The sequence below is a fragment of the Phascolarctos cinereus genome, unplaced genomic scaffold (assembly GCF_003287225.1).
Source record: "Phascolarctos cinereus isolate Bilbo 61053 unplaced genomic scaffold, phaCin_HiC Scaffold_5;HRSCAF=322, whole genome shotgun sequence".
In the NCBI taxonomy this organism is placed as follows: domain Eukaryota; kingdom Metazoa; phylum Chordata; class Mammalia; order Diprotodontia; family Phascolarctidae; genus Phascolarctos; species Phascolarctos cinereus.
In genome coordinates, this window is record NW_027555958.1 from 402,617,130 (window position 1) to 402,631,127 (window position 13,998).

The 13,998-nt window shown below is 41.9% G+C and overlaps 1 protein-coding gene across 1 annotated transcript in view; it reads left to right on the forward strand.

Annotated features, from left to right (window-relative positions):
* NIBAN1 (niban apoptosis regulator 1) overlaps positions 1-13,311 on the forward strand; it is a 203,620-nt gene extending 190,309 nt beyond the window's left edge. Inside the window, exons 12-14 of the mRNA XM_020984400.2 lie at positions 659-766; positions 9,169-9,280; positions 11,630-13,311. Of these exons, the coding sequence (XP_020840059.1) occupies positions 659-766; positions 9,169-9,280; positions 11,630-12,732 (1,323 nt within the window). The 3' untranslated portion in view covers positions 12,733-13,311. The remainder of the gene's footprint in view (positions 1-658; positions 767-9,168; positions 9,281-11,629) is intronic.
* Positions 13,312-13,998: the final 687 nt, after the last annotated feature.

Here is a 13,998-nt window from a genome sequence, read left to right on the forward strand (position 1 = left end):
ATAGCACCTACTTCTCTAAGTTGTTGTGAGGATAAAATGAGATAATATTTGTAAAGTACTTTGAATACCTTAAAGTGCTGTGTAATACATACTAGACTAATTATTCCATGGAGGTTTGATATTAGGACTATGTGATATAATAGTGTCTATTGAAAACATTCTTGAATTTTTATTTATCTATATAATGTCAAGGCAGCTGTAGATCATGGTTATGTCTTATGCTCCAATTCCAACCAAATTGATTTATTGGATTTTCAATCATAATTTGGTGTTTACATTTGTAGTACTGGGATCTATCATGCTATTTTATAAAGGAAACTGATATTTTGGTATGTAATCCTAGTCACTTGATTTTATCCTTCTAGGCATTGAGCAGTTGCTAAATCTTTGTGACCTACGATGATACATTACACAGGTTCCACAATGTTCTTATTGTTATCATCATCATTATTATTAATCACTTTTCCAAATAGATTTGGGAGTTACCTGGGAAGAGTCTCTGCAATACTTAGAAAATAAATACCATGCCAAAAATTAGAAAGTGAGATGATGTGGGTTGTTGGGTGTTTTGTTGTTGTGGGCTGTTGTTTCTTTAAGAAAAGTTTCACCAGATTGTGGTGTTATTATTTAGCATATGTTTCTGTCTTTGTATTGACAGCAATATGATTATGATAGCAGCACCATCCGGAAGATGCTATTTCAGGAAACGCTGGTTCAGATCACACTGCCCACAATGCAAAAGGCATTGGCATCAACGTGCAAACCAGTAAGAGGCTGAATATATTACTCTTTTTTTGATAATTAATTTATTTATTTTTAGTTTTCAACATTCACTTCATAAGATTTTGAGTTTTAAATTTTCTCCCCTTCCCACTCCTCTCTCCCCGACCCAAGACGGCGTGCAATCTGATATAGGCTCTACTTATACATTCATATTAAGCATCGAATATATTACTCTTAAAGAGCCCAGGTTTGTGTTCCATTAGATTCCAGTATACTGAAGTTCAACAACCACTTATTAAGCATGTGCTGTGGTCAAGGCACTGGACATCCAAAGATAAAACCAAACCAAAAGATGGACCTTGCTTTCCTAGAACTTCCATTTTATTGTGGGAGGGAGGAGAAAGAGGGTGGGGGAAATACAACATATAAATAGAGAAGTATATGTATGATAATTTGAAGAGGAAGGAGAGATTGAACTGGAGAGATGAGGAAAGGCTTTCTGTAGGAGGTGGGACATCAATAGTACATAGAAGGAAGGTAGGAATTCTAAAAGGCAGGGGTGAGGAGGGAGTGCGTTCCAGGCTTGGTGGGCCAGCCTGCATCAATCCAACCAATATTTGTTAAACTGAAGTTTACAGGCAGCTTGATGCTACAATAGGTAGGATGCTGGGCTTGAAGTCAGGAACACTGAGTTCAAATCCAGCTTCAGATACATACTAGCTATGTGACCTTGAGAAAGCCACTTACCCTCTCTTTCTTCAGTTTCCTCTACTGTAAAATGACAGTGGTAATAATGGCACCTACCCCCCAAGGCTGTTTCGAGGATCAGCATTTTAGCACAGTGTCTGGCACACAGCAGGTTCTAGATAACTTCTGGCTATTAAATTACTAAGTTCCATGTAGACAAGGACCTAGTTGCAATTACTAAGTTCCATGTAGACAAGGACCTAGTTGCAAAGACAATGAAAATGGTTATTCCCAACTTCTTCATTTGGAGTGTACTCTATCTGGATGCTCAGCACCATTGGACTTTGCTGTCGTGTTTTTGTTCTTACAGATTTGAGATAACATGTCAAATCATGTCTCCTCCAAATATGACAAACATATGTAGTTTAAAAAAATTTTATATAACAAGGGGCATCCATAATAGTTTTCTCTGTCCTCCATTGTCAGGGTTATAGTAGAGTCCAAGATAATTTTTTTCACAGTCAAGTCAATGGGAGGAAAAGACTGATGCCTACAAGGAACAATTTGGCATCCATTGAGAGCCCTAATCTCTTTGGTATCATTGGGTTGTTTATACCATTCTGTGTGGGCTGTGATGACCCAGAAGTCATTTGTTTACACAGGTAAGTATGTGGGAATAAAATACTATGGCACAAAACATATGGGAATAAGGAGTTGAGGGTGTCACTTTTTCATCTCAAAACAAACAAGTTTTTAAGAGTTTCATAAATCTATAAAGTTAGAATTTATGGGTTAGAGGATTTTTTTACTGAATCATTAATACTCTTCACGTGCATATTATTATCATAAAAAAATCTCTTTGCATTTGGAGGGGGTCATTTTTCTTCCCAAAACTTATCGCCAGTGAGGAATTCCCTCTACCATGATAAGTTGATACCTTTTCTGCAACTTAGAGTCTTAGAAAGTTTCCTAGGGGCAATGACAGGTTGTCAGCCAACAAGGATTTATTAAGAGCTTACTAGGAACCAGGAACTGTGCTAAGTGCTAGGGAAAGAAAGGCAAAAACATGGATACTGCCCCTCAAGGTGCTCACCTTCTAATGGAGGAGACAACATGGAAATACATATATGCCCAATACATACAGAGTAGATAGAAGGTAATCTCAGAAGGAAGGTACTAGTAGTGATAAAGCCTGGAAAAGGCCTCTAGATAAATGTGAGATTTGAATCTTGAAGGAAGCCAGCAACGTTGAGAAGCAGAGGTGAAGGGTCAGAGCACTCCAGGAATGGGGGACAGACTACATAAAGCACAGAGTTGAAGCCATGTCATGTAGGAGGAACTGCAAGTGGGCCAGTGTTGCTGGAATGATGACTGAATGGAGGAGTATAAGGAGTAGGAAGCCTGGAAAGGTAAGAAGGGGCCAAGTTGTGAATGGCTTTGTGTATTAAACAGAGGAGTTATAATTGATGTAGAAATAACAGGAAACTGCTGGAGTTTTAGGGGGTTGGACAATAACATCAGATCTGTGATTGAGGACAATCACTTTGGCAGCTAAGCTAAGTGGATGACAGGTTGGAGTTGGCAAAGATTTGAGGCAGTGAGACCATTTAGGAGGCTGCTGCAATACTCTAGGTGCAAGGTGATGATGAGGGCCTGTATTAATGTGGTAGCTGTGTGGGTAGAGAGCAGAAGGAATACAGGGGAATGATACTGTGAAGGTGGAAACAAGATATGGCAATTGATTAGATATGTGGGGTAAGTGAGAATGAAGAGTCAAGGATGATACCAGGGTTATGGGTGACTGGGAAAATTCGGTGGTGACCTCAACAGTAGTAGGAAATTTAGGAAGAGAGGGGAGTTTGGGGAGGATAATAACGAGTTCTGTTTGGACAAGTTGAGTTTGAGATGCCTATGAGACATCCAGTTCTAGATGTCAAAAAGACATTCAGTGATATGGGATTATATATCCAGAGAGAAACAAGGGTTGACTATATGAATCTGGGAATTATCTGAAGAGACATGATAATTAAACCCAGAGGAGCTGATGAGATCACAAGTAGACAGTACATAGGGGGAGAAGAGAAGAGGGGCCAGAAAAGAGCTTGGGGGGACACCTCTAGTTAATGGTCATAATATGGATGTAAGAGCTAGCAAAAAGAGATTGAGAAGGAACAATCGGACAGAGAGAGAGAACCTAGAAAGAACAGTATCACAGGACTAGAGAGGAGAGAGTATTCAAAAAGAAAAAGTGGTCAAGTGTCAGAGCTTACAGAGAGTCAAGAAGGATGAGGACTGAGAAAAAGCCATTTGATGTGGAAATTAGAAAATCATTGGTAACTTTAGTAAGGGCATTTCCAGTTTAATGCTGAGGTCAGAAGATAAATGCATAGAGTTTAGAAGTTAGTAAGAGGAGAGAAAGTGTAGGCACCCACTGTAGGTGACTTTGTCAAGGTGTTAATTAGGATGTAGGATCTAGTGGGAATGGTCACTCGACTGAAGGTTGAAGTGAGCTCCAGTGACATAGCCAATATGTGTCAGAGGCCAGACATAATACAGGCGTTCCCTACTCTAAAGTCAACTCCCTATCCACTGTATCAATGCAGACTCTCATTTATAGTCACCATTAGAGTGTGGGAGGAAGAGTCTCACATATGTGCTTTGGCTTTCTTCTGAGGTTGCTTTAAAAAAATAAAAGAAAGAATCCATTATTGCCAGCTGCAAACTGTTCAGCTATTAGCAAGATACTGGATGAAAGCCACCAAGTCATTCCACAGAACAGCTGTTGAGTGGTGATCACCTGTTGTAAACCAGTGACCTCTAGGCAAATGTCTTCATAGCCTATTGCTGAATGACTCCCTAAGCCAGATGTTTCTATCTCAATCTATGGCAAAACTTTACCCCCCCCCCCCCCCCCCCCCCCCCCCGCATGAGCAATTGCAAGGTTTATCAAGCTGAGCATTAGAGATATGTTTGGTACATTTTGATCCTGAACTTTCACATGCTGGAAACTCTTGGAAAGCTGAGGGATTTAAGGGACTCTTCGTTGTGGAAGGATGGACAAAGAATGACAGTGAAGCAAGGTCAGACCAGGCCAGAGGGAAGGCATACCTTAATAAATCATGACCAGGGAATCTCCCTCGCTGTAGTAGGCATTCCCTGCAGAGCTCACTTATTCCCAGTGAGGAACTCAGATCACACAGAGTTCCTGACCCAACCCCCTATTTTCCCTTATGCATTTATTAGAGAGCACCTAGTATAGCATCTAGCATTCACTGTCATGGGGCACACATGCCTAGGACAATACAAACACCTAATAATGGCATAGTACGTCCTTCATCAACTTTCTTGGGAAGGTTAGGCCAATTGTCTAAGGTAAAACAATGATGGATCGAATCCCTCTCTTCCTTCCCCTACTCATTCATTACCTCAATCAAAAAGCAATATATTTTTCCTGCCATTTGAAATGAAACTGCCTTTGGATCATCTCAGTTGATCATAGATCATATTTCATATAGTTTTGGAGCTAAAAGGGACTTTAGACATCCTTTTGCCCAACCTCCTTATTTTAAAGTGAGGAAACTGAGACCCAGAATGGGATAGACTTGACCAAGGTTACACAAATGGTGAGTGTCAGAGCCAGGATTCTAACCCAGGACCTTTGAATCCAAGCCAAGGGCTCTTTCTAGTATACCTGCTGAACACAACATGGAAGGAAATCTGCTGTCTTAAAGAATCAGCCAAGTTCAGTGAAGATCCCTGATAGGTCTATATCTAGACTATGTATATATTCCAGTCCCTCAGGCAGTGAGTGTCTCTATTGTACTTACTTTTGCTTAATGGAACTTGAGCAGCAGGCCTGCTCCAGGCCTGCCTCTGAAGCATACTGGCTCTGTAAACCTGGAGGAGTTATTTAATCTCTCAGAGCCCCCAGTCTCCTTTCTAAAACTAAACTTTACAAAGCTGATGCTGACCTGCCTTGGTAGAGGCTGTTTCCTCAGCTGGGAGTTTCTTGTGGTAAGGAATCACTGGTCAAAGTCCCTAATCCCTCAGTGGAACTCAGGTGTGTATATTTAAACAAACAAAAAAAGGTGGTTTTCACTATGAAACCAGTATGGGTTCATTAAGAACAAGTTGTACACACTGGCCTTATTTCCTTTTTGATCAGAATCGAGATCCAAGGGAATTTTGTATGTCCAGTGTGTTTGAATTTTATCCATCTGTCAATAAGCATTTATTATTATTTTTTGTGGGGAGGCAATCTGGGTCAAGTGACTTGCCCAGGGTCACACAACTACTAAGTGTCTGAGGCCAGATTTGAACTCAGATCTTCCTGACCTGAGGGCCAGTGCTCCATCCACTGTACCACATGCTCCTCAATAGCACTACCTCTGTGCCGGGTGCTGTGCTGTGTGCTGGGGCATACAAAGATAAAAGCAAAACACCCCTTGCTGGTGATGAGTTTATGTCCTATTGGAGGAGACAATGTGAAGATATATAGGTATGTCCATAATAAATACAAGGAGATTGGTATATGCAAGGTCGGTCAGTCAATAAACCTTTATTATGTATCCACTCTGTGCCAGGCACTTTGCTAAGCACAGGAGAAATAAAGAAAGGCAAAAGACAATCCCTGCCCTCAGAGAGCTCACAATCAAATAGGAGACAAGTAAATAAGTATGTGCAAACAAGCTATTTACAAGATAAATTGGAAATAATCAACAGAGGGGGTCACTAGGATTAAGAGGGGTGGGGAAAGGCTTCCTGTAGAAGGCCTTGAGGGCTCTTGCTGCTAGGGGGTGGGGCAGGTTAGGCAAGGTTTGAACTGAGCTTTCAGGAAACTAGGGAATCTGAACAGTCTAGGTAAGGAAGGACTGACTGCATTCCAGGTATGTGCAGAAGCAAGAAAATGGGGAATGAAGTGTCGTGTTTGAGGAACCGTATAGAAGCCAGTGGGACTTGACCCTAGAGTATAGGAATGGAAATAATGTAGAATAAGGCTGGAAAGTATCCAGCAAGGTGTTTGATAATTTCATGGGATTCTTGGACCCAGGAAGAGATTCTGGAGGTATAATTTAATACTTCTTCCCAGTCAGATACTTCTGGCGTCTTTTACATTGGCCAATAAACCAACATGAATTTTTTTGAGATGGCTAGGGGGTATTTAATAAGGCTTAGCAAGCGCATGGAAAACATTAATTTTAACAAGCCTAAGAGTACACACACACACACACACCACACACACACACACACACACACACACAGAGCCCTACAAAGAAGATACAATTGGATTAGAAATCAGTGCCTCTCTTGGGCCATACTGGGTTTACTTGATATGCATAGCACAGAAAGAGAATGAGCATGGTGAATGAAAGGGATGTGTGTCACTGGTAAACAAGAGGGGGAGAGGCTTGGTGGTAACCTTAATTTTCAGTGCTCCCCACCTCCCACACTTCTGCCCCACTCCTCATCCATTCCCCCCAAAAAAGGAGAGAGAAGAGATATGGCCTCCTAACCAGATGCTCAGGAGGAAAAAATGATGCTGCTTGCTTCTGCCACTGGCCTAGTAGGATAGGCAGAGATTGAAAGATTTTCAGGAATGCCTTCAGAGGAAAGCAGTACTCAGTGGGTAATGGGTAATCAATAAGTGTTTACTTTTTACTCTTGGGGGAGGGAATAGAATTCATAGTATGTGTTTTGGTAAAACCTACAGCAGAGTTTCCAGATTCTTGGATAGCATCCCCAAATCTCCAGCTTCCTTCGGCTTAATTGACTCCTCCTCATGCCCTAGTCTTAGCACTCATATCTAGGAAACTCTGTGTCCCCTCTGTGCCTGTAAATTGTCTTTTGTCTTCTCTCAGCTCTTTGTGAATAGAGTTTTTTTTTTCATTCATTGCATTTGTATGCCTAGCATCTAGCATAGTGCCTGGCTCTGGGTAGATCCTTAATCTGTGTTTACTTACTGATCGAAAGAGCTCAGGATCTCTTAGGAGGTGAAAAGTATACAGTGGAGTCATTTGGAAATAGTTACTGTCTACTGCTTTGCTTTCATGATAGACACTCAGTGAGATGTTTTATCTCACTTTTCCCTTTCTGCTGGGTGAGTTCTACCTCCTTATTCCTCTGTAGGGGGAATCAGAATGCTAGTTGGGTACTGAAAGCATTTCTGCAGGAGCCCATAGAAAATCAAGGCTATGTGGAAGCAGCTTCTATGCCTCTGGGTATCATTCTTGACATTATAGAAGAGACATAGATCCCTTGTGATATGCAGATCCCCTGGCTATACTACAGAGACTTTTTAGGTATATATACCCTGTAACCTACTTCCTGTCATGCTTTTCAAAAGTATCTCTAACTAGTACATGCAATGCCTTGATGTAAATGTAGTTGGATGAAGCTGTCCGAAAGGCTCGTCTTCAAAACCTAGTTCTGTACAGCGGATATTTTACCCAAGAAAATAAACCGTCTGCTCCTTTTTTCTCCTCCCTACCAGCATCCCAGATAATGGGAGCTGAGTGTGGAACTGAGTATATGATCATGGATGTAGAGCTGGAAGGGACCTAAGGGCCATGGAGTCCAACTTCCTCAATTTACAGAGGACCAGAGATGATGTGACTTGTCAAAGGTCAGAGGCATGATTGGAATTCAGGTCCTTTCATACCATATCTAGTGCTCTTATCTCTAGTACCACGTTGCCTGTAGCTTTTCCACATTCAGTCTGGGCTCTTTAGGTGGAATCACAGAATCTCAGATTTGGAAAGGACCTCTGAGATCATCTTGGCCAACCTGTACCTGCCCAGGAATCATCCTTCTGGCATCCCTGAGAAGCCTTCACTTTCAGTTCTATTGAGAGGGAGTCGGCTACTTTTCTTGGGTCACTTCATTCTACCTTTGAATGCCGCTAGTTGTTAGAAGGTTTTTCTTTACATCAAATCTAAATGTGTCTTTCTGTTACTTCCTTTCACTGTTCCTAATCCTGCATTCTGGAACTACGCAGAAACGAGTCACATTTGCCTTCCACATAAAAACTCTCCAAATATTTGATGGTAGCTGTCATTGAGGAAGGCCATGTGGGACTTGTAGAAAGACATCTGGGGATGTGGAGTCAAAAGAACCTGAATTCGAATCCATGCTCTGCATGTCCTCTGCTACTGTGTGACCTTGAGCAATTCCTTTCACTTCCCTGGGGCTCAGGTTGGACCAGATGGCCTTTAAAGTTCTGTCTAGCTTTAGACGTATGAACTACAAACAATTCTACGTCCTACAGATCCAAACCAGAGCCAATGGTTTGTCCATTGGATCATAGCTTTACAAACAAAAGGAGCCTTGGAGGCCATCTTACCTAACTCCCCTCTTTTTTACAGATGAGGAAACTGAGGGGCCCGGCATGATGAAGTGAAGAGCTCAAGATCACATAGCTAGTAGTAGAGTCCAGGATTTGCATTCCAGTCTTCTGACTCCTAATCTAGTTGATCAATATTACCTTGTCCTCCATTTAGTTCCATTAAACCAGCATTTATTAAATACCTACTCTATTCACAGTGCCTGGTACATAGTGAGTACTTTAAAAATGCTTGTGGGTGGACTGCAAGGTACTTCTAGGCACTGGGATTACTAAGGCAAAAAACCCAACTCCATTCTTGCCCTCAAGGAGCTTACATATGGAGAGATTACATATGGTAACTCCCCTTTATGACGTCTCCTGAAATAACCATCACCTCATACCTTTTTCCTCTTCACCCTTTCTTTTTTACTGTCTAGGAGCTTCAGAAATATGAGCAGTTCATCTTTGCAGATCACACCAATGTGATCCAGGTTGAAAATGTCTATGAGGAGATTTTGTATCAAACCCTGCTTGATGAAACAGTAAAAGGTAAGGGGAATTTCTTGGTCTTAGATGTGCTCAGAGGTGAGGACTCCAATCAGGGAGGGGGAAATCCAAAACAGGATGAAAGGGGTCAACTTAAGTCTGTTACCAACAGATATAGAAAAGGAAAAGGAAAGATATATATGGGTTTCCTAGAGGAAGAGAGAGCATAAAGAAAGGAAGAAAGAAATGAGAGCATGAGAGGAGGAGCTAACAGATTAACTTTCTTCCAGTCACCTGCCCATTTAAAGTATCTGGGTGACCCCAAATAAAGGCAGATGCTCAGACCTTTTTTCCCTTCTCATTTGATGAATGAGTCTCCCTTCATCAGGCACGAGCCTCACTGTTAGTGCAGTTCAGACAGGGGAAGAAGGGCCTTCTTTCCAATGGAAAGAGCTGCTTACACTCATCGTAAAGGTTAAAAACATTCTTCCCCCCTTGCTTTACCCAGGCAGGGCTTAGAGATATGTATAGTCAAGCTATGTGTCTCAGAAGATCAGATATTTAATGGACATAAAGTTCTTTGTCAATCATAAAGCTCTGTATCAGTGCCAGCCACCATTTTCATAGCATCATAGATTTCACCCTGGAAGGGACCTTAGATAAGTAACTAACATTAATAAAGCACCTTAATATTTGCAGAGTCATCACATATTTTCTTAAACTTGATTCTCACAACTCTGGGAGCTAGGTGCTATTATTATCTCTATGAGGAAGCTAAATGTGAGAGAGGTTAAGTGCCCCACCCAGCGGTAGCCAGCTAGTAAGTTCTGAGGAAGGATTCAAACTCAGGTCTTCCTGACTCTGAGTCCAATATTTTATTCACACACCAAGTTGCCTTCGTAGAGGCCAATCTAGTGCAGTGTCCTCATTTAACAGATGAGGAGACCGAGACCTACAGAGTTAAATGGCTTGCCACAGTAACACAGGTGGTGAGTGACAGAAATGAAATTTGAACCCAGGCTCCCTGACTCCAAATTCAGTGTTCTTTCCACCATACCACAGGCCTACTCACTTATACCAGAGCAAAAAATGAAAGACAATGACCCAGTGCCCTAAAGGTCATCCTTACTGACTATTTAGTACCCTAGGTCATGCTAAGGATAGGGATGAGGGTAGAGAAGTATAACGTGTGGGCTATCTAGAAAACCTGCTATGACTACAATGTGCCTGGCCATTATAAAGATGGCTCTTGGGTATCACATTACTTCTCGACAAAAGGGATCTATCTGCCAAAACGCCTTGTGTCCCTTGTAGAACAAACCAGGACCACTGGGGCTTAGAGTTTGTTCTGATCAGAACTTTCACTGTGAAAACCCTGGAGAGCTGGAAGAGTTTTTCTTATCCTTTATGTGCTCGGGTTGTTCAGGAGGAAAGAAAAATGAAAGGGAGGATCTGAGCAGAACTCTCAAACCTCATAATGGATGCCAACCGTATTTATTGGAAATGTACTATGTGGGGCAGCTGGGTGGTGTAGTGGATAGGGCACCAGCCTTAAAGTCAAGAGAACCTGAATTCAAATGTGGCTTCAGACACTAAGTAGCTGTGTGACCCTGGGCAAGTCACTTAACCCCGACTGCCTAAAAACAAAACAAAGAAAAAAGGAAATGTACTATGTGATTACCCTTGTGGTAGGCACTTCAAGGAAGATAGAAAAGAAGTACAAAACCAGTCTCTGCCATCTGGGAGCTTATCCAACTAGTTGGGGGAATGTGACATGCATACATCTACAATTAAATAATATCACTGTGTAACAGTTAATTAGCCAGTCAATAAGCATTTATTAGTTTCCTACTACATGTCATGCAAAGGGGATACAAAGTACATGGTGCTAAATACTGGAGAGACAAAGAATGGCAAAAGACAGCTTCTGCCCCCAAGGAACTCACAGTCTAATGGGGACAAGGAGGGACAGCATGCAAACAGTTATGTACAAATGAGACATAGCCAGGAAAATTGGAGATAATCAATAGAGGAAAGGCACCAGCATTAAGGAGGATCAGGAAAGACTCCCTATAAAAGGTTACAAGCTTGAAGAAGTAAATTATTATGTAAAATAAGAGGACTAGACAAGATGAAAGGCTCTTTCTAGATTTAGACCCTACACCCCAGTGACACAAAAGCCCAGATGAATTATGCCCATATTAAGGGCTGAAGGGATTCTAAGGAATGCAAAAGCATTTCTGATTAGTGTGATCCATCTAAGTTTCATGCAGGAGGTAGGACTTGAGATGGACCTAGAACGGTGTGTGGGATTTGGTTGGAAGGGTACTTGGGGTTCTGGCAGAAAATATAATGTCCAGCCTGCTCAAAGTAGGATGTAAATTTTTTATTTCACTTTCTGGTCCTACACAGTGATAAAGGAAGCTGCTGTTCTCAAGAAGCACAATCTTTTTGAGGACAATATGGCCTTGCCTTGTGAAAGTGTGTCCAGCTTAACTGATCTAAAAACCCCCTCTGGGTCCAACCAGGCCAGTCCTGCCAAGAAATCATTGACAGGCCTGCAGGCAATTTCAGACCACGAAACATCAAGTAATGAAGTGTTCTTCACGTCAGAGGAGAAGAGCCCAGAGGCCCAACCTGAGTGCATATATCCCTCTGCCAGAGAGGAAAGCATGTCTTTCCTGCTGTCTAGCCCTTCTCTAAATGCCAGTGAGAAAGTGATTATTGCTAGGATGTTTGACCAAGCTGATTCAGCACAAGAGGAAAAAGCAGATCTCCTGAACACAAACACACTTAGAATGGAGTTTGGAGGAATTGCTGAGAATGTAAACCAGTCTGGGGAAAAAACTCTTGCCCCAGACTCCTTGAGTGAGATCAGAAACTTGTTGACAGTGACTGTCGAGGTGCCAACAGATGCTGCCCAGGAGGAAGGAGGAGAAGCTGCGAGGAATGATGGGAACCAGCAGGGGGAAGAAAGTGGGAAAGGGGAAAAGGAAGAAGAAACCCAAGTGAATAAAGAGGCCAAACCAACATCCATATTCCATTGGGAAATGTGCACTTTGGGTGAGATCAGTGCCAGCCTGTCTTCCAGTCAAGAGACCAGTGGTACAAGTTTGATGCAGTTTCCAGAAGCAGGCAGCTATGGTCCTCAGCCAGCTTGTATTAAACTCTCAGGAAAACACAGAGAAGAGGAAACAGAGCCAGAAGCCACTAGCAGTGTCTGGTATACTGAAGCAGACAATTGTCAAGTGCCCCAAAGTGATCAGCTGCCAACAATGGAACCGAGTGAAAGTATGTATAGAGAGGGCACAACCATGTTGCAAGAAATAGAAAGAGCCCAGCTCCAGGCCATCCCAGCAGGAACTGAGATGGAGAGCACATCTGCCTTTTTGCTTAAGAGTAAGCTCTTAACGGAAGAAGATTGTGTTTTGGGTGATGACCATACCAAAATGGAATCTGCTGGGCAGAGTTTCATTTCTCTAGAGCAGGAGAAAGAAAATAACCCCCTTGCCTAAATGCAGATACCCAAAGATTCAGAACACCAAAGGCTTAACGACGCTGGTGGGATGACAAGTACCAGTGGATATGTGAAAATGTTCCAAGCATGAAAGACAAAATCTTAAGTAACCAGGAGAGCTATTCAGAGCACCAGTAAGAAATCTAGCCAAGGGTAATTAGCCAGACAGCTTCTCTCTGAAAACAGTCAGCCAAGAATTATTAGGGGATTCATTTACGGTCTACACATAAGTATCTACAAGAAAAATAATAGAAGAAGATTCCTTAAACCAAAAAGTGAAAGCAAAAGGAAAGCCTTAGTTACAGTAGTCAAGCAGCAGCTCTTGCTGGCAAGGCGAACTGTTCTGTGCAAATGATTGCTTCAGTTTTCATAGGAATTTCAAAAATAATGGAGTGTCCTTATTTGGGGGGGGTGAATAGAAAAGAAGAGGGAGACAGATGGACAAAGGTGGGAGTTATATTTATGGCTGGGAAAACACTGTGATCAGGTTTCACAATCCATTCTCTACATTTAGGTGACATTGCCTTCTGGAGCACTTCAGAGCATCTCTCTCTCTCTCTCTCTCTCTCTCTCTCTCTCTTCTCTCTCTCTCTCTCTCTCTCTCTCTCTCTCTCTCTCTCTTAAAGAGAATAATGCAAATGTTTACAGTAATGCCAGTTTTCATCATTCATTAATATCCCAGCTTCACTATCTCCTAGGAGTTCATCAATCATCCACAGCCAGGCTGAACAAAACAGCAAGCTCATTAACAGAGACAGTCATTGCAACAATTTGAGGCCCACATGTGTTAATTATGTTATAAATGTAGGTATCTTAATGAGGGAAAGCTGAAAAGTCTTAAGAAATGTTGTAGCCAATTAAACTTATTCTCAGACCCAGTAACCCATTGGGCTTGTGAATTTCTTGCCATCACCTGTCACCTTTGTATTTGTAATTTTGGCTTTTGGTTTTACTTTCAACAAGCATTTTTAATAGGCTGTCTACTATATGTCAGGTACTATGCCAGATTTTGGGAACAGAAAGACAACACAATGAGCAATCCCATCTCTCAGGGAGCTTACACTTTATTTTGGGGTGGGGAGTGAAAAGAAGGCAATATGACCTTGTTCTTGTCACTTTGTATTGGGGAAAAGTTCATATTTGGCAATGAAAGTTCACTTTGCACTTATAAGCCTCAACTCAAAGGACAGTTGGTCCTCCTTATTTATAGTCTGCAGAACAAATCCGAGCTGGATTGTCTAGCTGAAAACAAAAATCCAACCAA